A 21,551-nucleotide genomic window follows, 5' to 3' on the forward strand; every position below is an offset into this window, starting at 1 on the left:
TTTCTTTTGTTTTTGGGGTGAAATACAAAATTAATATGGTCTTGACAGGTTATCTGATATTTATCCTGATATATTTTCCTAACCAATTCACTTTTTATTTTGTGGCAGCTTAGCCATTATTTCCTCTTTCTAACATAAAACAACATCATTTTACTGCTAATATTGATTTGTTAACATACAGAATATGTTTTAAAGATTAGTTGATATTGCTTTGTTATCTGTATTTGCAGGTATAATGAAAGTACATTAATATCACTTTGTAAATTTCATGGTCTTCTTCTCTGACAGATCTGGATCAGAATGGCAACACTTAACAATACTGGAGTAACTAATGATAGTCAAGTCTACCGTTGTGAGTTAAAAGAGAACTTCAAGTACATTCTCCTCCCGGTGAGTTACACTCTGGTGTTTGTGTTCGGTCTGGGGTTGAACATCACGGCCATGTACGTCATCCTGTTTCGCACCAAACACTGGAAGCCCAGCACCATCTACATGATCAACCTCAACGTCTGCGACACGCTTTACGTCCTCACCCTGCCGTTCCTCATCTACTATTACGCTGATAAGAACGACTGGCCGTTCGGGGAGGTGATGTGTAAGCTGATTCGCTTTCTCTTCTACACAAACCTCTACGGAAGCATCCTCTTCCTCAGCTGCATCAGTGTGCATCGCTTTTTAGGCATCTGCCACCCGATGCGCTCTTTATACTGGATGAACGGTCGGCGTGCTCGTATGGTTTCGGTGGGAATATGGGTGATCATTCTCATCTTACAGGCACCGATTCTTTATTTCTCCAGGATGAGACGTAATGATACTGATCTGGTCTGTCATGACACCACCATCCAGGTGCTCTTCAATGACTTTATTGTTTACAGCTCGGTGGTGATGTTCCTGCTCTTTGTCATACCGTTTGGTGTGGTGCTGGTCTGCAACGGCCTGATGGTGAAGAAACTTCTTGATCCCAGCGGTCTCAGAGAACCAATGTCACAGCGCTCCAAACAGAAGTCGGTGAAGATGATTATTATTGTGCTTCTGGCTTTTGTGTTGTGCTTCTTGCCTTTCCATGTGAACCGCAGTATTTACTACACCTTCCGTTACCTGGACAAACATGACTGCAACATAATACGACTCTCCAACAATGCCTACAAGGTCACGCGACCTCTGGTCAGTCTCAACAGCTGCATCGACCCCATCCTCTACTTCATGGCAGGACAGAGCTTCAGAAGCAGCTTCAACAAGAAATCAAGCATGAAGTCTGAAAAAACCCTTTCAACATTACAGTAAAGATTAGGATTTCTTATTTCATAGAATGACTATACGTCCTTTTCCCTTAGACATGTCCTGGCCAGGATTTCAAAATTGCCTAAAATGTCTGGTTTTGGCTTTGTTTTTATACTTGCCAAAACTAATGACTGAAAGGTGGTTTGACCAATAGCATGCAGGCGTAGTGCATAATTGACCAATCGTGGCATCCGAGAGGGTGGGATCTACAGAAAACGTTCAAAGAAAACAATTCAAATACATGTAGGCCTACATATAACGTATGCGGACTGTAGCGAGAGCATGAGTGGGAAAACAAAGCCAAAACCCGGACATTTCAGGAAGCTTAGAAATCCCGGCAATGGTCTGCCAGGGAAAATAGGGCTTTTCACACTGCGCTTAAAGGGGTCATATGATGTTGCTAAAAAGAGTGTTTATGCATATAATAAAATGTGTTTATGTGGTTTAAGGTTCAAAAAACACATTATTTTCCACATAAGGTACATTATTAATTCTCCTATATGCCCCAGCTTTCTGAAACGCGTCTGCTTTTACAAAGCTCATCGGTCTGAAAAACGAGGTCTATGCTGATTGGCCAGCTATCCAGTGCATTGTGATTGGCTGAATGCATCAAGCGTGTGACAGAAATGTTACGCCTCCATAGTATACTATGATCCCGTGTCCCAGTGCGATGAAACCAATAAACCTAACCTAAACCAATAAAACCCATTACAAACTAGGCATTTGTAGCATCCAGTGGGGACATAATTACTAATTATAATGACTTATACTGTCTTTATACGTGTTGAATTGTGTATCACACGACATAAACATAAAGCCATGTCTGCATTTGTGATTGGAGAAACGACAAAAAACAAGCGCTACTCTTACAGAATTGCCCCACTTTACAGAAACAACATTTGTGCACAGAAGCATTGTAGGCTACTGGTTCAGGAGACAGTCCTCGTCTTCCGTAAAATGTATATAATCTATATAATATGTAGCTGTTTTTAATCGTATAAATATAGCTGCCTCCATGCCATGTCGTAATTACTCCCAAGTCCACTGTTTTGGCGATCTCTCCCCAAACTATTTCCACAGAGGGGGATGCGAGAGGGCTAGTGTCCAGTATCTTGAGCTTTATATCAACAGCAGATGGTCAGGGAGCCTTGGCCTCTTTCAATGGGCAAGACCCACCCAAGAGGCCGTATGACTGACAGGTAAAGAAACTAATCACATTGCCTTTTGTGGGTGATTCTATAATTGGTGATAAAAAAAATAATAATAAAAAAACTGTTCTCCAACATAAATTCTTTCCAGTATCTTATTGAAAACCTATTCAGTTTTAATAATTCAGTTCTTGCCAAGCAAGTTACATTTATTTTAATTTTTTTTACTTTTAACGAAAAACTGACATTTTTATGATATTTTCTGTCAACCTCTGTTATGGACTAATTAGGCAATGTGTAGAAATAACAATAAATCATAAAAGGAAAAATTCATCTTGTATCCTTGGACAAACAATCCATATAATATATCACCTGTGCATACCTTTATATATATCTATATAAAGTTTTGCCTTCGTTCAAGCAGCACACATGAATCAATCGTCTTTTCATATTTACTTAAAGCACGAAATAAACATGAATGAACATCATAACTTATTTAATTTCAACTGTGGAAAGATGTCAATACACACAACTTTCAAGTTTAAGTCCACCAAAGTCAGTCTACTCTCCTGTCTGATATGTTTGTCGGGAGAGATGGTGGATTTGGCGATATGATTGGTCCGATCACCTGTCAGTCAAGTTATTTGTAAAGGCCAATTGGGCTGGTTTTGTTTCGCAGACCTGGCAACCCTTTTTCCAAGTCATTAGACTCAGAATTATATTATATTAATATATTATGCATGCTCAAAGTCTAGTGTGACCGCAGCATATTTAACTATTTAAAGTGTGAAAAGCCCTTCTGTTTGTAACTGTAACAATTTCCTGGTTATAATCAGGTTATTGCATATAATCCGTCCAACAACATGTTATATCAGAACAGTGTGCTAGTGTACTGAAAATGCTATAGCTTCTATATATGCTTTAAAACGAAAAACAGTGTTCAAAGAAGTTTGGGGTCAGGAAGTTATTTTTTTTTTTAAATATATATTTAATACTTTAATTGAGCAAGGATGCATTTGATAAACAATTGACAGCAAAAACTTTTTAAATGTAGTGTTACAAAAATATATTTTAAATAAATGCTGTTCTTATGAACTTTCTATTTAAAAAGAACTCTGAAAAAATGTCTCACGGTTTCCACAGAAATATGAAGCAGCAGAAACGTTTTCAACACCAAGAAGAAGAAGAAAATGAAGAAAAAGAAGAAGAAGAAATGTTTCTTTAAGCAGCATATTAGAACGGTTTCTGAACAATCATGTTACACTGAAGACTGGAGTAAAGATGCTTTGCATCATATTAATAAATTACATGTTACACTGTACTCCTACAGAAAACAGTTATTTCTGTTTTTAATGAATTTTTGATCAAATTAATGCAGCCTTGGTGAGCAGAAGATTTATTTTTATTTTTCAAAATCATAAAAAACTCTCACCAGCCCCAAACTTCTGAATGGTATATTACCAGAAAAACCATCATAAATATACAGCATGGAGATGCAAAGCATTTAACATCAGTCTGTATAGATGAAGAGATGTAAAGATGAATTTCCACATCTCTGATACTGAAGTAAAGTTCTTTATTTCAAGAGTATAAATATCAAGAAAAAACAACATTACTATTAGAATAATAAATGATAGCAACACAACACAGTGCTTAGGTTCCCCTTAACTTTTCATCCTAGTTGATCTTTGCAAAGTGAGGTGTAACAGCGACTGTGATGGTATCAAGAAATGATTGCAAAAAAACACATGTGTAATGTATCTAAATTGACTTTATATCAAATGTGCATGTTAACAAAACTGTGATGCTACTTGAGTAGCCTTGCCTGTCACTACTTTCTCTGAACTACAAATAAATACAACTGAAGAAGGAAACAGAGTAATATTTCATAATATACATTTATCAGTTACCTCAGTTAAGTTGTGACGTAACGTGCATGAAAACACGAATTTCACTCTGAGCAAAGCTGAGCTGAGTGCCGTAACCATTCAGTCTCATCTCATTATTTGAGGTGTAGCGCAGCACGTGCATTGACTCATTCAGCTTTCAGTGCAACAGATCTTGTGGATTCATGTTTCTCTACATCTGAGGACTGACGAACACTCAGCTATATCCCGTTAGAGGAAGATTCACCAACATGTGTCAGAGGAGCGTTCACACGGCAAGCCAAACTCAACTACAACAATTTAATGCTTAAATGTGTTTTTTTTTTTTTTTTCAGATTGGACAGACACTGAAAAAATTATTTCCATACTTTCTTAACTTTCTTAAATGAAGATACATTTAACTGAGAAGCAGAAAGACTTATATCTTTCAGTGAGGAAATAAAAAATAAACCTTATTTAAAGAGAAAAAAATGATATACTTATCCCACTGACCGTTCAGTTTTCTTGCAATATTTATCCTAAATCTATGCATTTAACTTTCAAGACTTACCCGTATTTTTCGGACTATAAGTCGCACTTGAGTATAAGTCGCATCAGTCCAAAAATACGTCACGATGAGGAAAAAAACATATATAAGTCGCATTTATTTAGAACCAAGAACCAAGAGAAAGCATTACCGTCTCCAGCAGCGAGAGGGCGCTCTATGTGTTCAGTGTAGACTACAGGAGTAGCATAGAGCGCCCTCTGGCGGCTGGAGACGGTAATTTTTTCTCTTGGTTCATTTCTCTCGGTTCATGTCAAATGAATTTTGATAAATAAGTCGCACCTGACTATAAGTCGCAGGACCAGCCAAACTATGAAAAAAAAAGTGCGACTTATAGTCCGGAAAATACGGTAAATACATAGTATTTTTTCCGGGACAAATACAGTATCTAAACATCCCTAAATCCAGAAACATTTAAAAGTATTGTTTTATGGAAAATTTATTCAAATTAAGTGAGTTTAAGCTTATAAAAATAATAATAATTACCAGTGAGGTCAGAAAAATAAATGTAATCTTTCTTCTTGCTTTAAGCATAAACTTATTTTATTTTATGTCACTGCTGGACAATTTCAAATTGTACATTAAAATTATATATTTTTGCACCTTTGTGTACAGTACTTAATAAAGTTCATAAATGATTTTAAAATTCATGCAAAAGGTAGAGCAGTTATGATGAACATAAAGTTTGATTTAAAAATCTTTAAAATTCTAACTTTAACTGATCAATCTGAAATCACACATTAAAAAGTCTGATAAGTAACACATTTCCATTTATATCTTATTTTTCAAGTCTGATCCTCATTCAGCTGCAGTGTGAACGTCCTCCAGACTGATGAACACAGTCTTTTGTCATGAATAATGCCCAAGGCCCACTTCACTGACGACTAATGTGTGAATAGAGCAAGAGAGGAACCAGCTCCAGGTTGGACTGAAATCCAACAGCACAATGAAATAATATCTACCCGGAAATCTGAAATGCACACTGCTAATATATTTCATTAGTGTTACCTACTGTAGCAAAGAAGCAGACCGCTAGTCCGAGGCACTACAAATGTTCTTGAGATGACAATACTTTCAGAAGGAACAATAAACCTTTGCATGCTGTTTTGTTAGATGGCTTAATAAGAAAGTGTTTCGTAGAGATATAAATGAATACAGTGTGTTGCTTTGCTTTCTTTTTTCAATAAAGCTGATGAGTTGAAGGTTGTGATGCGAAAGAGCTTGTGTGTTAATAAATGAAATATTAAATCCTTCCGTCATGGTCAAAAGCTTGTGAACACTTAAAATGCTCATTTCTAAGTGACCTTGCTACTATTTCTGTGCTATTTGCATGAGCAATCTTTAAATTGTGGAACGATTAGCCGCCAGTTTTTTTAATCCTTAAAACACACACAACAAATGTGAAACATAGTGCTCCCAAAATGTATTAAACCACACTTAAAAATGTCTGAATGTCATTGCATTAATATCAAACCAAGCTTATTTGATTAAAAAGACTAGCACACTTTTCAAGCCAATCATTTGATACAAAGAAGGTTGAACTGAAGGAATAATTGTAATTAGTGGAACTTATTCATAGTTAAATTGCTGGAGTCTACAATCAGACATTATGACATTCACACATTTAAGGTTTAGGACTGCTGTACACTAGTCATGTTTATTCCCATCTCTGACTTTTATGTTGAAGGTTTAGTTTCCTGTTCTTATCTCGTAGTCTTTGAAGTTTCTTTGATGATTTCAGTATTACCACTTCCTGTTTCCTTGCTGCTCTCCTTTGTTCTCTGATTTAGTCACATGTGTGCCATTTATACCAAAACTGAAGTCTACAATGTTCAGTGAAATAAATGTTTTAGGTGGTGAACTAGTGTTTTCATATTTGTGTATATCCTGCAAAAACCACAGAATACTCATTTGTATAAAAACAAAAGAATATACATGCATGTGATTTTATACGTTTTCTTTTATTTATTATTAACAAAACAAGATGTTCGCAAACTTATGACCATGTCTGTACATTTGCATTTCATTTAAAAATCTTAAATACTAAAAAACAGCACTACAGTAAAAAAAGAGATGTAAATCAAACTAGTTTCTGATAATACTTGGTAATGTTTTCTAACTGGTGTCTCGTTGTTCTCAGTTCTGTTTTCTGCACTGAAGACCTCTTTAGTGTCTTGAGGAAGCACACTTGCTTTCGGAGGAAATGCCCTTCGCTCTCCTATTATCTGCTAGCAGAGACAGAGCTTGTTGCTTATTAATAAAATAGTTCTATGACTTATGCAATAAATACGAATGTTTCCTAAGGTCTTGAATTCAAGGCTCCTCAAGGTGGTGAATACTGCTCTCTCGCTCGCCTGCAGATGATGTCATCCGTCCCGTCCTGGACGTCCTCCTCCTCCTTTCAGATGTTCATCTGGGAAAGAGGGAGAGAGAATGATTAGTCACATGGTCTCCAGTCATTTGATGGTTAACAAATGCAAAAGCTTTTCCAGCCAGCAGAGGGCGCCAGACAATATCATTTGACTCAGTATGAACTCAACCAGTGGAAAAACTGAGTCCAGCTCTGAAGGGAAACCACAGAGTTTGAGTTGAGGACAGCAGAAGACCCAACAGATTCTCTCATTCATCCGAGGAGCACCAAACAAACACAATGAACCCTCTATAGATCACAGGATGTGCTTTAAAAATGATGCTTTTTTTTGTTGTTGAGAAAATACTCATTTTATACGAATCAAACGTGACAGTAAAGACATTTCACGTGTTTTAAAAATGTAAAAAAAAAAAAAAATGCTATTTTTTTTTAAGAAATACAATTTTATACTAATCAGAAGTTACATTAAAGACATTTCTGTGTCTATTTTATTCAAATAAATGCTCTTCTTTTGAACTTTCCTTTTCATCAAAGTATTATGAAAAAAAATATTTTCACCACTGATAATAATCAGAAATGTTTTTTGAGCAGCAAACAGCAAGTTACAATGATTTCTTAAGGATCACGTGACACTGAAGCAACACATGAATAAATTACATGTTAAAATAAATTCAAACAGAACACAGTTATTTTAAATCAGAATACTATTACACAGTATTGCTACTTTTACTGTACTTAAGAAAAAAGAAAAGCTATTTTCTAGCATTATTCTGTGTGTCCTTTCTAAATGCTGTGAGGCCACAGAGGGTTAAATGTCCCGAGCAGCCTTGAGGTATTTCTGTAAATCCCAGCAGCTATTGATAGTCAGTGTGAAGCCATCAGCCCACCACCCACAGATTCTTATGCAAGAGGCTAAAAAGTTACATTGGGTAACAAAAACTGACTTTCCCTCCATGCAACTAAACTACAATTATTCCACAGCCCTGCATCACATCCACTGAATGAAATCACATACTTGTTTTTTTCCTCACTTCCTCATAACTATTTTTAGTTTCGACAATGATCTTTAAGGTAAAGATGTCTAGTATTAGCAGTATTATGCCACAAAAACATGATTCCTATCTGAATCTAAGCCAGATTTCATATTTGTATGAATGATGCTGAAGACAATATTTAATATAACACTGAAAGAAGCCAGATGTTTTCTGCTAATCTGTGGCTGTTTGACTGCATCCAAACTGACAGCTTTTGTAAAAGAATAGCTTATTTATTAATAAGCTTGCGTTTATATTAAGTTTTCCGACATTAAACGCGAGTATTTGAACATATCTTTATGCTCCTTTGCATAATGTAAGTTAAATAATACAGTTTGAATACTTTTAATACTTCATCATTTAAAACTAAGACTTTGACAGCTGCCTTAAATCTGATATATATCTTTATTCTTATTTTGCAAAAACACTGTATGTGTTGAAAAATGTTACTGCCATTTTAAACTCAGCTTCATTAAATTAGATAATATTGGGCATTTTTAAAGGATTTTCTACAGTGTTTTTCCCGGATGTACACGAACCTGGATGCATTAGCTATGACTCGAGAAATAACTCTGAATGTTTCCTTTTCATCTACTAGTGACACATGCACCAGACTTCCTGCAGGGATTTTACACAAGGCTTTAGACAATGAGCTTCAGGTCAGGGCAGAGATGAGAAAGAGGAAACTACAAACTGAGTGCTTGGAGGAATATTCCTGTTCTGCTTGTTTACTCACTCACCTCCTGTCTGGACTTTGAGGAGGCGGAGTTACAGGAAGAGGACACGCCCAGCAGGGAGCGCTCTTCCGCAGGCTCGGTGTGGCCGCTGTCCATGGAGTCCGTATCGCTCGCTTCCTTGGAAGATGACTTCACTTCTGGGATCTGAGCGACTTGAAACCTGCCGTTCACATGAGGGTGACACAGAGGACAGTGAGTGAAACTACAGGGTGTGTGTGTGTGTGTGTGTGTGTGAGAATGAGACGTGAATCACCATCTCAAACCAACACACCTGATTCATTCAGTCATTGGGATTTCCACTTTGCTCCAAAACCTAGTGAGCTCATTGATACACCCCACTATCATGGATGAATATTTTCAGTTTTGGCTAAATTCTATGCTTCTGTGATTACTTGTTAAAAAATACATAAAATGTAAATTGAAAACAAATAATAATTGGTAATTATTAAAACAAAGTTTAACTAATAAAATGTCTAAAACTGAAAAAAGAGAGCTATATATATATATATACATATATATATATATATATATTGCAAAAAAATTGCTAATTGAAATTTGAACGTCATTTAAAATATAAATAAATGCTATAATAATAAGATAATAAAAACACATACAAAGCTGCATAAGAATATTGTGGAAAAACAATGCACTTAATATTTTTGGGAAATAGTTTGGATGGTCTCTGTATGGGTAGTGCATCTATTTTGTCTAATAATGTTCACCAGTTTATAAAACAAGCTTGCCACAGATTTCTTATGTATGGATTGAAACAACACACAAAGGCCTTTCTCCTCAGAGTTCACAGAATTGTATATTTTATTCAGTTTTTCTCACCTCCCTACAGACAGGACGGTGACCTCCGGCGTCTTGGCCAGGTTAGTGGGGCTCTTGTGCGTTTCGAAGGGCAGCAGCAGCTCGGGCCACTTCTTCTGACTGCAGCGGGAGCAGCAGAGGCCGGAGCGCGGCGCTAGCCCGTTTATAGTGTGCAAGTGATGCTGATGAGAACACAGCCGAGGCAACGACCGGAACGGAGGGAAATGAGGAAGAGCCGGAAACCTGAGACAGAGACACAGACAGAGAGACACTTACAAACTCATAGCAATACTGTTGAGTGTATTTTACTTTTAACAAAGGTACAACAGACTGGAAACGATGCTAGCCATCAGCACTACAAAAATCCAGCGTTTAATTAATGCTTTGGTATACCAATGAAGCTTGATTATTGTTGTACTGAATAAGGCATGCACAGATAGTTCTTAAAATAAGTCTTGAAGTCTATTCAGTTCTTCTCTTAGCACACTGAGAGCACATGAACCACACTCCATTCATGAGCCTTGATATCCACCCGCCCCTTCCCATAGTTCCTTTGTGATGATGTCAGAGGCCCTGAGCTCTCCGCCTGCAGAAAAGGGGGAATTAAAGCCTCTCTTGAACTGAGCTGTTATTTCAGCAGGCGCTGATCTCCAGATCTGTGCCAGTAAATTTCCCAGAAGTCACTGTACAGCTGTGATTTCAAAGAGATGAAGCAAGCTTTGTCTCCGATTGTTATGATGTGTTTGACATTATAAAATGCATGATTATGACTCTGAAATCTGATTGGATGCATGGGAAAACGGTCAATATATATACACATAAATGTATAATAATGACCGAAACAAGTCCATTTAAAAAAAAAAAGAAAAGAGAAAATAGAAAGCTCCCTCTATTCTTTTTAAGGGACCTTGACCTCACTGTGGTGATGTTGCATTTGGAAAATGAACAAGCACTTCCTTCTTGATTTAGAGGCTTGTCAGCGCTGTAAACCAGGTGCAAACTCATTAACACAGACACGATCTCTCCCTCAGCTCTTCTAACACTACACTGATTTTTCATTAAGGAGTCTAGAAGAATGAGCTGCATCTTTATCTCAGCTAACGGAAAACTGCTTTCTGTTTCACAACTGGGAATTCCTCTCAGCGCTCAGTTCATTTCATTAGTCTGGAGATGAGTCACGCAACGATTCAAGCAAGAACTGTGACAATCTTCAATCAGACACTAACATTACATGCTTTTCGAAGAAGTCTCTTCGGCTCACTAAGGCTGCATTTATTTGATCAAAAATGCAGTAAAACTTTAATATTCTGAAATATTATTACAATTTAAAATAACTGTTTTATTTTTCTAAATATATGATGTTCAAATGTAATGTATTTCTGTGATGCACAGCTGTATTTTCAGCATCATTCCTCCAGTCTTCAGTGTCCCATGATCCTTCAGAAATCATTCTAATGATTTACTTCTTAATAAATATTTCTTATCATGTTGAAGAGAGCTGTGCTGCTTCATATTTAGTACAAATTGTACAAACATTGTAAAAATCGTTATTGTTGATACATTTAATGCATCCTTGCTGAATAAAAATATAAATTTCATTGTTCAGTTTTGTGTAAAATGTACATTTCACACTTTAAAACTTGCATTGACTGATCTTAAAATATATCAGTGCCTTTATTTTGTGTCAAGATGCACACCAGTAATGTTTTTTGTCTAAGGCACATTTGTAAAAATTGCTTAAATGTCTTAATTGAACTATGATCTAATCCTGGCTTAGTCTAAGCCCCGTCTGTGAAACCGGGCCATAATTTCATAAATTACATGCTTTGCTAGTTACTTGCTTATTATTATTCATAATGGAAGTATTGAAGATAGCCTTTAAGCAAATAAGATTAGGAATTTGAATATAAACTGGCTTAGTAACTTTCTTAAGAACGGCAACAAACATGGTTTAAAGTGACTTTTTAAGACGTTTACTCAAAACAAAACATTCGTTTAGACCTGCACTGTGTGTCACTAATGTTCAAGGAAAAAACATCTACAAAAATCCCAATGTGTGAAGGACAAAATTATATTGTGCAATAAAAAAAATGACAAAATGTAGTTGCATGACCATTAAGAAATATTTATGGACAATGCATTTTCTCAGTTTCTCAGTGTGCTGCGTGTGAGTTTCTAAAAGTGATTTTGAGCAGGTTTGTGTGTGTTCTTACCTGATGGAGGAGCTCTTGTTGAGGGCCATCTGTTTATTCTCATATTCCTGCAGAAGTTCTTCCAGAGCGGCCGCATTTTCTGTAACACACGAACACATCGAGATGTAATGAGACTCTGAACTCACAGTGTGATGTGAGGGTGAGCTGAAAGTGTCAGGAAACATCGCACACCTTTCTTCTCTGTGATGAGCCGCACCAGAATACTGATGGTGTCTTCATTGGGGTCATCAACAATGTACGGACAAAGGTTTCCTGAGGAGAAAAACAAAACCCTTTAAGTTTGTACACTGTTTTATATTTTAAAGTGTTCATATTTTATGTGCTCTTACATAATTAACCAACTTTAATTGTTATAAATGATTTTTTTAGTTGCATTTTTAATATATTTTTTATTTTTTTACACCTGATAACTGTTATAATATGAGCAAAATCATCTAGTTCACACAAGATTTAAAAGAAAAAAATGTATTCACTTTAATTTAGTAACATTTAATACAACAAATACTTTATAAATATTTTACAATTTAAGTGTCATTTTTTCTCACTAGCAAAAACTATTAAAATCATTTCTGTAATTGAAATAAAATAATATTATATAAATATTAGATGAAAAACCTAAATGAGAATTAAAAATGTTTGCCTTGCCAACTAACTTAATTAAATACATAACAATAATTAAAAAGTTAATAAATACAAATTAATGAAAGCTAAATAGACAATTTGCACATACTGAAATCACATAAAATGAAATAAAAAATTAAAAACTAAGAATAAAAGTGAATATACAAAATGCAAGCGAATTAAAAATGCAATAATAGTATACAAGTAATTCTAAAACAGCACAGTTTTTTAGATTTGACAATTTGAGGGAAAGTGAGCTTTAAGTACCTAAAAATAAGCTTCACCTTCTTTGTGCAAATGATATGGGTGACACATACATGTTTCTGACCGGTTTTGTGAGCTTCACAGTGAACAAATATTATTTTGAAGCTCCAGCAGTATCTGAAACTTCTCCGTGGGTGTGTGTTTGTACTGGCGTGATGTCATCCCTATCATTACGTACTATTTTTAAAAGAGTTTCAAAGCACAGGGAAGCCGCCGCACTTAAAAACACGCCAATTCACCATTAATCACCACAGGCAGACGGATTCAGATCACACCAAAAATGAGCGTAACTCTGACAGTCTCTATTGTGATGCATTTGTGAATCTATAGCATGCAGAAGGCATCTATTAGTGTCTATGGTAACTATATCCCAGAGTTCCAGAGCGAGGCAGCTGGGGACGTACTGTATGTAGAACAGCTCACTCAGCACTCTGCTATATTCACCCAGAATGAACGTCAGCACTGCAGCGCCGCTTTCTTATTCTGATCAACCAAAGACACTCTGTTAGAATCATAGTCATGCATCTGCTCAAGTGTTCGGACACTGAAAGTCTCAAAATATCAATGCAAGCGTTATTTATTGTAATCAAGAAAAACATCTGACAAGAGAAAATTCACTTTATTTTTATTAGCATAAAGATTGGTTATTAGATGTTCTAGAGTTTTTGAAGTAAGTAAGTTAAGGCTGTATTTATTTGATGAAAAAATCTAAACTGTAAAAGTTTGAATATTATTACAATTTCAAATCTCTGTTTTCTAATTGAACATATTGTAAAATGTATTTTATTCCTGTGATGCAAAGATTCATTTTCAGCATTATTCCTCCGTTCTTCTGTGTCACACAATCCTTCAGAAATCAATCTAATATGCTGATTTGCTGCTCAAGAAACATTTATTCTTCTTCTTAATGTTGAAAACGGTCGTGCTGCTTCATATTTTTGTGAAAACTGTCATACTTTTTATTTTTCAGAATACTTCATGTGTGGTTCAAGAGAACAGCATTTATTTGAAAAAGAAATATTTTTTTACCACATAAGTAGATCAAAGTATTCATATCATTAATAAAATGCAGTACATATGTACATTTTACTATAAAAGTTGTGTTATATACTGCACAAATTCTGAAAAGCCATCTTGTGGAGTTTATAGCCTACTAATTGAAATCATGTTTTTGTTTTTAAAATGTGATTTTGCGGCTATAAAATAACCAAAGCCACATTTTTGCACTTTCTAGCTCCGGATGATATAGTGAGGTTATTCTATGTCTGTTTTTTCTATCTACAATAAACTTGATGCAATGTATTGCAGAGCAATCTAATCCAATGGCTTCAATCTAATTCTGTATTTGCTGTGAGCCATAAAAAGGCTCTTTTTAGCTCTGTCATTATTGTACTGGTACACCTATTGTGCCTGAACTTTCTCTGCGGTGACAGGAGGCTGCTGGGAAATGCATCTTTGACACCTTTATGGTTTTATCTCAGAATAGCAGGTGTGACTAATGGCAAAATACTATACAAACAGTATACTGATGCAATACCTGAATCATCTACTATTGCACACTGCACCAGACCTCTCACAGCTGAAATGACTGTGCAATGGCTATATATCAGATAACTGTTAGACTCTAAAGCATTGAAATGCTGGTCGAGGTAGAAGTGCTCTTGAGTGCTTGAAAGCAAGTGCTTATGCAATCATTCCAGCTCCAAAAAAAGTGCCAAGAAAGGACATTTAATTTAGTACTGCAGCATCAGAAATCGAATGGAGCGCTGCATTCTGACTGCAAACGTCGTTACTGATTTCGTTAGTGATTCTGACCCCATTACACCCCAGAGGCTCATCATCCTCTTTCATCTGGATGCCATCACCTGCTCTACGCCGTCCTGGATCTGACCCAGACTTATACAACACAAGCTCTCAGACTCCACTCGAGCCAATACGTTCATTATTAAACACCTAACGGCTATCTTGTAATGTTTATATAAATGGTGCATAACAGTGCACCCAATAAGCTATTTTCTTCCTCTGTGTATGTAGGAACAGAAATAGAGATTTCACCTGGCATTCTAGTAGTTTTTAGTAGTTTAAGTGTGTCTAGGTCGATGTGAATCTGATGTAGTTCACACTGACCATGTTAGAGCTAGTCAACAGTATGGTGATAGGAGTTAGAGAACATCCCCAAGCACAAAACCGACTGAATTATTGATCTGGAGAAAGGAGATACAGTGGGAGTGTTGTGCTGCTCAAAGATAGATGAGGAAATGAGAGAACTCTTAGCAATCACATAGCAACTCCCAGAAAACTTTGTAGCACTGCACAAGCTTTGCACAAACAAAGAAACATAAAAATCACATTTCATGACAAAATGTACTCACCCCAGGACAAAGAGTTTGTTTCTTCATCAGATTTGGATAAATGTAGCATTCCATTACTGTCTCAGCAAGGGATCATCTGCAGTGAATGGGTGCCGTCAGAATAAGAGTCCAAACAGCTGATAAAAACATCACAATAATCCACAAGTAATTCACACCTCTCCAGTCCACCAGTTAATGTCTTGTAAAATGAAAAGATGCATCTTTGTAAGAAACAAAGCTGTCATAAAGCTGTTTTGAAGTCCTCTGTCCATAACAATGTCTTGTGAAGCCAGAAGCGTGTGTTTTAAAAAAACAACCCCATTAAGATATTTTAAATTTAAATGGTTGCTTCTGGCTAAAATATGACTCCATAATACATAATAACACTTCCTCCAGTGAAAAAGTGAATTTTCTGTTGTCCTACCACATTAAAATCCACTCACATTTTCGTATATATATGTTTTGGTTTGTAAACTGTGCATTTCTCTCCTGATTCAGAACAGATGACTTATTCACTGGAAAAAAAAAAAACATTATTGGACAGAGGACTTCAAAACTGATTAATGAAATCTTTGATTTTTTACAAAGATGTACTTTTTTCTCTTCTCAAGACATTAACTGATGGACTGGAGTGATGTGGATTACTTGTGGATTATTATGATGTTTTGATCAGCTGTTTGGACTCTCATTCTGACGGCACCCATTCAGATCCATTGGTGGGAAAGTAATAAAATGGTACATTTCTCCAAAATCTGATGAATAAACAAACTCATATACATCTTGCATGACCTGAGGGTGAGCACATTTTCAGAAAATCATGCACAGCCTCTTGTGGCTTACAAGACTAACTTCCTTTTTCTACTTTTTTCTATTGAACACAAACAATTTTGCTGCCTGACATCCGTATAAAAATACCAAATCCAGCTCTGCTGCTCTGCTTATTCAGCTGCAAAACATGCTGCAATTAAGGTGTCATTTACTCTGTTCCCAGAGACGTACCCGATTTACAGGCAGAACCTGAACCATCATATGCTAGCGCCTCTCTAGATGAAACACTAAGCTCATCACAACAGCTGCGGCTCTACCCACTGATACACATGCACACAAAGGAGAAGAAAACACTCTGTTCTTATTGGGTACAATGAATTTATTTAGTTTCACTCTTAGGAGGAGGGGTTTTAATTTAACAGCTGGGCCACTGGGTTCTCATAATGGAAATGAAACCTAGGTGGAGTAAGTTTTAACAGACAACAAATAAACTCTATGGAGCTGTTTGCATCATTAATACGGGCGTATGCTTGACTTTTTTGTCTGCTTGATTTGATTATAGTGTTTCTTTAAAAGATTCATATCAAATGTGAGATAAAAGATTTTTTTAAAGAAGTTTCTTCTCTGCTTACTAAGGCTGCACTTATTAGTGGACGACCGATATATTGCCAAAGCCGATATATCGGCCGATATTTGGCATTTATCAAATATCGGCATCGTCTGATATGTTTTTTTGATTGGCTGATGTGTTTGAAGTGGTTGAACACGGATAGAAGTCTTTTTAATAATCAGATAGAACGGTTAAAGGAAATAATGTATACAAAAAGAATTATAACGATTGCTTTTATATTATTAGTAATAGGAAGGCAAAATTTATAATACTTTCTGGTTTGCCATCAGCATTAAGCAAATACTCATTTATTTCATTTAAACAAATCTTCGAATGACTAACAAATATTTAATTTCACAAACATTGCAAACATAGTCGAATCCAGCTGTGAGATCAGCCGTGTTAACTGAATGCTTTAAACGTGATTTCAAATTATGCTGCACTTTATGCATTTGCCCAGTGTCATATTTATGTCATTTTCAACATCTGCTGTATGTAAAATGAGTGTTACCCTGAAGTGTTACCCTGATAAAATATGATCCCCAATGCACAAAAACTTCCCAGAATACTGAGTGCCCTGTTGGTTACAGTGGTTATGTATTTTCAGGATTTAAGAAAATATCAAAGGAACATTATTTGAAATAGAAATAATAATAGAAAGTAACATACATTATAAATGTCAACTTTTTATCAGTTTATTGAGTCCTTGCTGAATATATATATATTTCTGTGCTTGTGTCCCGTACCTTCTTTCTGTGGAGTGGCGGCTTCTGCATCCACCTCGTCTTTCTCTGCATTGCAGCGGTAGCCTTTCTTCTTGAGTATGTTGCAGATGAGAATTCCCAGAAGGCCCATCACACAGAAGATAGGCACCAGTGCAAACACAGCATACTCCGTGCTCTTCTCCTCTGGACCCTGAACGCTGGTGGCGTTTGCGCCTCCCACTCCAGACCTGTTGGGGGCGCTCTTAACAACGTTACGTCTCCGCCGGCTGTGTGGCTCTATAGATATACACATAGACATAATTACTTACAACAAATTATTGCAGTTCTAAATGGCTCAAAAGGGGTAATTAAATGTAACAAAACACTTAAAAATTAATCATTATACAACATTTTGATCAAACTTTGATAATTGCATTTATCTTTTAAAAACATTGATTGACAATATCAAAAAATTGACATTGGTGTTGTTATATTCAAATTAGGTGAATTTGAAAACAGATGGATCGTAAGGTAATTATTTATTTCTTATAATTAATTATTGTTATGTCGATATTTCTAGTGTGCTAATATTCCAACCGACAGCCAGCTTAAGTTTTTGACAGATGTGATAACATACATAATGGGTGAAGTATGGTTTTGGGAAAATTATAAAAAATGCTGGAGACGTTCGAAATGCTTTTTGCGTAGATCATTATAATAATTGTACAGAATTCAATTAAATTCATGGCATAAATAAAAACCATGTTGCTCAGAGATTCATATCGTTTGGCTTGTCAACTATTATTTTTTTACTACCAATAAAGGAGCCGTTTTTAATGTGAAAAGTTGTTTTCATTTTCTCTAATAACGAAAATAATTTATTTTAACCCATGAAAATGCAGATCCTGCTGTAAATAATATAGAAAATCAACTTTGTAAAATCATTCTTCCAATTATATATATATATATATATATATATATATATATATATATATATATATAAATGTAAGATTTTATATAATTTATGCTGTTTAAGAATTCATTACAGTAATGAGAATCTAACAAGATTTACTAGAAATAATAATAGTGAATATTTAAAAAATAACAACAAAAGTTTAAATTCTGACTGTTGGATGAGTCGCATTTGAAGTTATTGTGAAAAAGCCAATGTATTGGAATGAGTTTCCACCTTATTATCTTGCAGAAGAATTCTTTATTCTTATGTTAATACTGTCCAATTCAAATATTTATAGATTTTTTTCTTCTATGTACTTTATTGTTTATGAAGAGTAAACTGAACAGATAGGTGCGGCCCTCAATTACCAGGTTGGCTGTGTAACATTCAGACAACACTGATGTATAAAATGCAAAACACTTACTCCTGACGCAGGCGTGGAGGGTGGAGGACTTCCATGTAGCAGCAGGGTGAAACCTAAAAAAATATGTCAGTTCATAAATACGCCCCCTCTATGCTTTCAATTTCATTCAGTCTTGGAAAAATTGTGAGACTAGGAAAACACATCTGCTCTGACACCACAGTGACGTAATGATGAAGATTTTTTGTTCTTTACCCAGGAAGACATCCTCCACACACAGCGTCAGAGAGTGAGGTCGGTGCGGTCGAGATCCAGCGCTTCAGTGTCCTGCAGGAGACATGTGGGCGGCACGGCTCAGTGTCATTGGTTTCAGAGAAGGTGCCGGCTGGGCAAGTCCGGCACAATCCGGTCTCACCAGGACCCTCAACTTCCCCGCAAGCCTTAATGAAACAAATACACACCACCAAGATGACATAACCACAAACTGTGGCTATCATTTTCTGCACTAAATACATTTTATAAATACATTACTGAAAAGAAGAATACAAATGACAAAAAATAACTGTATCAACTCTTAGGAGGAAGGGTTTTAATTAAACATCTGGGCCACTGGGTTCATAATTGAAATTAAACTCAGGTGGAGTTAGTTTTAACAGACAACAAATGAACTCTATGGAGCGGTTTGCCTCATTAATACAGGCATATGCTTGACTTTTTTGTCAGCTTGATTTGATTATAGTGTTTCTTTAAAAGATTCATATCAAATGTGAGATAAAAGATCTTTTTAAGTTTCTGAAAGAAGTCTCTTCTCTGCTCACCAAGGCTTCACTTATTTGTGGTCGACCGATATATCGGCCGATATTTGGGATTCTAAGAAGCTTTACTCGTAAGCACAATGGTTTAAAAAGAAATATAAAATGTACAGATACATTATTGTAATGACAATGAAAATGTAAAGAAATAATGTCACGATGCAAAAAAAAAAAAACTTTTTTTTTATTCTCTTTATATAATTTTTTTTCTTTTCTTTTTTTTTTTAGCTTCCCTTGGACAGATACACTCACATAACTTTTTAGGTTTGGCTTGTCAGATAATAAAAAAAAACATTGAGATCTTGAATGTGCATAAATGCAATCATATGATACATTTGAAAAGAATCTGTTGTGTTTTTCTGCTATACTGTATGTGTAAAGTGTAGTGAATTCTCTTTACAGAGATCATAATATAGGACATTCTGGACTGGGCACGTTTTGTGGATTATGTTTTTTGGTGGTGTTATCTCTCACCGTGGTGGGCTCCTGTCCGGGTGGACAGAGCGGACACACACACCCGTCCTCCCACCGACACTGAGCCGCTAACGTCCCCCATAACTCCAGCAGCTACAGACACACACCACACCAGTCAGTGTTAAAATCACACATACACTCATGCCTGTGAGAATCAAACTAGAACTTACTGCTGTATATATATATTACGATAATACAGTGGGTAAAAAACAGGATAGTAAAGTGTAGTTTAAAGCAGGCGAACTTTTTCATTAATCGATATCACAATATATTCCCCAGTTGATTAATCACAATACATTAAGACTTTTGTTTTGTATTGCATGTTTTCGGAAATGCTATATATATATATATGACATATTTTTGGATGTTTTATTTGGATATTTATTTTTATCATGTAATAAATCAGAAAATATGGTAAACTGACAGAAAAAAAGGTTGTTTTAGGAACTTTTTTAATCAGTCAAAATGATATATGAACAAACCCCTCTGTAAAAACCTTCAGAATATAAATATATTGTCATTTTTGTTAAGTTGTTAAGACAAATTTAGTGTTTTAGTGTTCAGATTCACAGTTTTACAAAAAATATGTTTTTAACATTTTCTACTTAAAAATGTCATATTTAATTCAATGTGTTATTTGTTTCTACACCAAACTCTTTTCAGTGTAGTAATAAAACTGTAAAATCTGGTGTATGCAGGTGCTGTTAGGGTTTTCTGGCACATTGCATGAGCGAAAAAATAATTTTGAATCACTTTAAAATGTGTATTTTAATCGAAATCTACAAATGCAAATAGATAAAGTGTAATAAAATATGTATTTTGGATGTTGCTTTCCACTAGCCTGAAAGTACACAAGTTATGCAAGCAAAATAAAGCTCAGTATTTCAAAATTGTCCAGTGCATGAAAAACATTGTGTTTGACTGTAGTGTCTCGCCTAATTGTGGCATTACAGAATGAGATGTCTCTTCATTGACTACACTGCAGGTTCTCAGTGAAGTGAAGGAAGGGACATTCAGAGAAGTGTGAGAAGAGACACAGTGTTCTGAGAGAAACCTCACTGTAATATCCCTCATTAATTACTGATGACAACACACCGCAGTAATCACAGGTACACACACACACTTTAATGAAGAGTCTGATACTTACGATCAGACAGACAGGAGCTGAGCAGTAAAGGTGGTTCTTCATCTTCTTCAAAATATTCTTCTATACTCATGTAATCTGAAAAAGACACGGCAGGAACTCAATGACACATGCGGCAAATATAACATCATCAGCGTCAGCAGAAGCCACCTTAACCTCACCATGCCAGAGACAGGTAAACAGCACTTAGACTCTCTTGTGATGCACACAGTGGGTTTGTATGTGTACAGGAGTCATCTATAAGCTAAAGGGTGACATAAATAGTCAGCTGAACTAAAGCAGGCCTGTGGTTTGGTGCAGCACTGCTTTTCTTGGCCTATTTTTAGACCAAATATGCCCAGTCAGGCCAGAAACCACTTACTGGATCTACTGGAGCAGGAGAGAGAAATGGTGCTCTGATGAGAAAATAGTGAAGTATTTTTCAAATACTCCACTCAAAACCTTTTCTCAAATACATGAG

The 21,551-nt window shown here is 35.8% G+C and overlaps 2 protein-coding genes across 2 annotated transcripts in view; one reads left to right on the forward strand and one right to left on the reverse strand.

Moving 5' to 3' along the window:
• The first annotated feature begins 296 nt into the window (after positions 1-296).
• LOC127977801 (P2Y purinoceptor 2-like) lies at positions 297-1,820 on the forward strand. Its single transcript, XM_052582938.1, has one exon. The coding sequence runs from the start codon at positions 301-303 to the stop codon at positions 1,282-1,284; it is 984 nt and encodes a 327-aa protein (XP_052438898.1). The 5' UTR covers positions 297-300; the 3' UTR covers positions 1,285-1,820.
• A 4,981-nt stretch (positions 1,821-6,801) lies between these two features.
• relt (RELT TNF receptor) overlaps positions 6,802-21,551 on the reverse strand; it is a 29,693-nt gene continuing 14,943 nt past the window's right edge. Inside the window, exons 2-11 of the mRNA XM_052581580.1 lie at positions 21,095-21,169; positions 19,948-20,040; positions 18,917-19,101; positions 18,725-18,777; positions 17,388-17,642; positions 12,199-12,279; positions 12,028-12,106; positions 9,836-10,057; positions 9,005-9,161; positions 6,802-7,272 (exon numbers count right to left, since the gene is read on the reverse strand). Of these exons, the coding sequence (XP_052437540.1) occupies positions 7,261-7,272; positions 9,005-9,161; positions 9,836-10,057; positions 12,028-12,106; positions 12,199-12,279; positions 17,388-17,642; positions 18,725-18,777; positions 18,917-19,101; positions 19,948-20,040; positions 21,095-21,136 (1,179 nt within the window). The 5' untranslated portion in view covers positions 21,137-21,169 and the 3' untranslated portion in view covers positions 6,802-7,260. The remainder of the gene's footprint in view (positions 7,273-9,004; positions 9,162-9,835; positions 10,058-12,027; positions 12,107-12,198; positions 12,280-17,387; positions 17,643-18,724; positions 18,778-18,916; positions 19,102-19,947; positions 20,041-21,094; positions 21,170-21,551) is intronic.

Source organism: Carassius gibelio, chromosome B18, assembly GCF_023724105.1.
Source record: "Carassius gibelio isolate Cgi1373 ecotype wild population from Czech Republic chromosome B18, carGib1.2-hapl.c, whole genome shotgun sequence".
Classification (NCBI taxonomy): domain Eukaryota; kingdom Metazoa; phylum Chordata; class Actinopteri; order Cypriniformes; family Cyprinidae; genus Carassius; species Carassius gibelio.

Bases quoted from the DNA above. Each gene is read 5' to 3' on its own strand.
- LOC127977801 (XM_052582938.1), top strand. From the start codon at position 301: ATGGCAACACTTAACAATACTGGAGTAACTAATGATAGTCAAGTCTAC.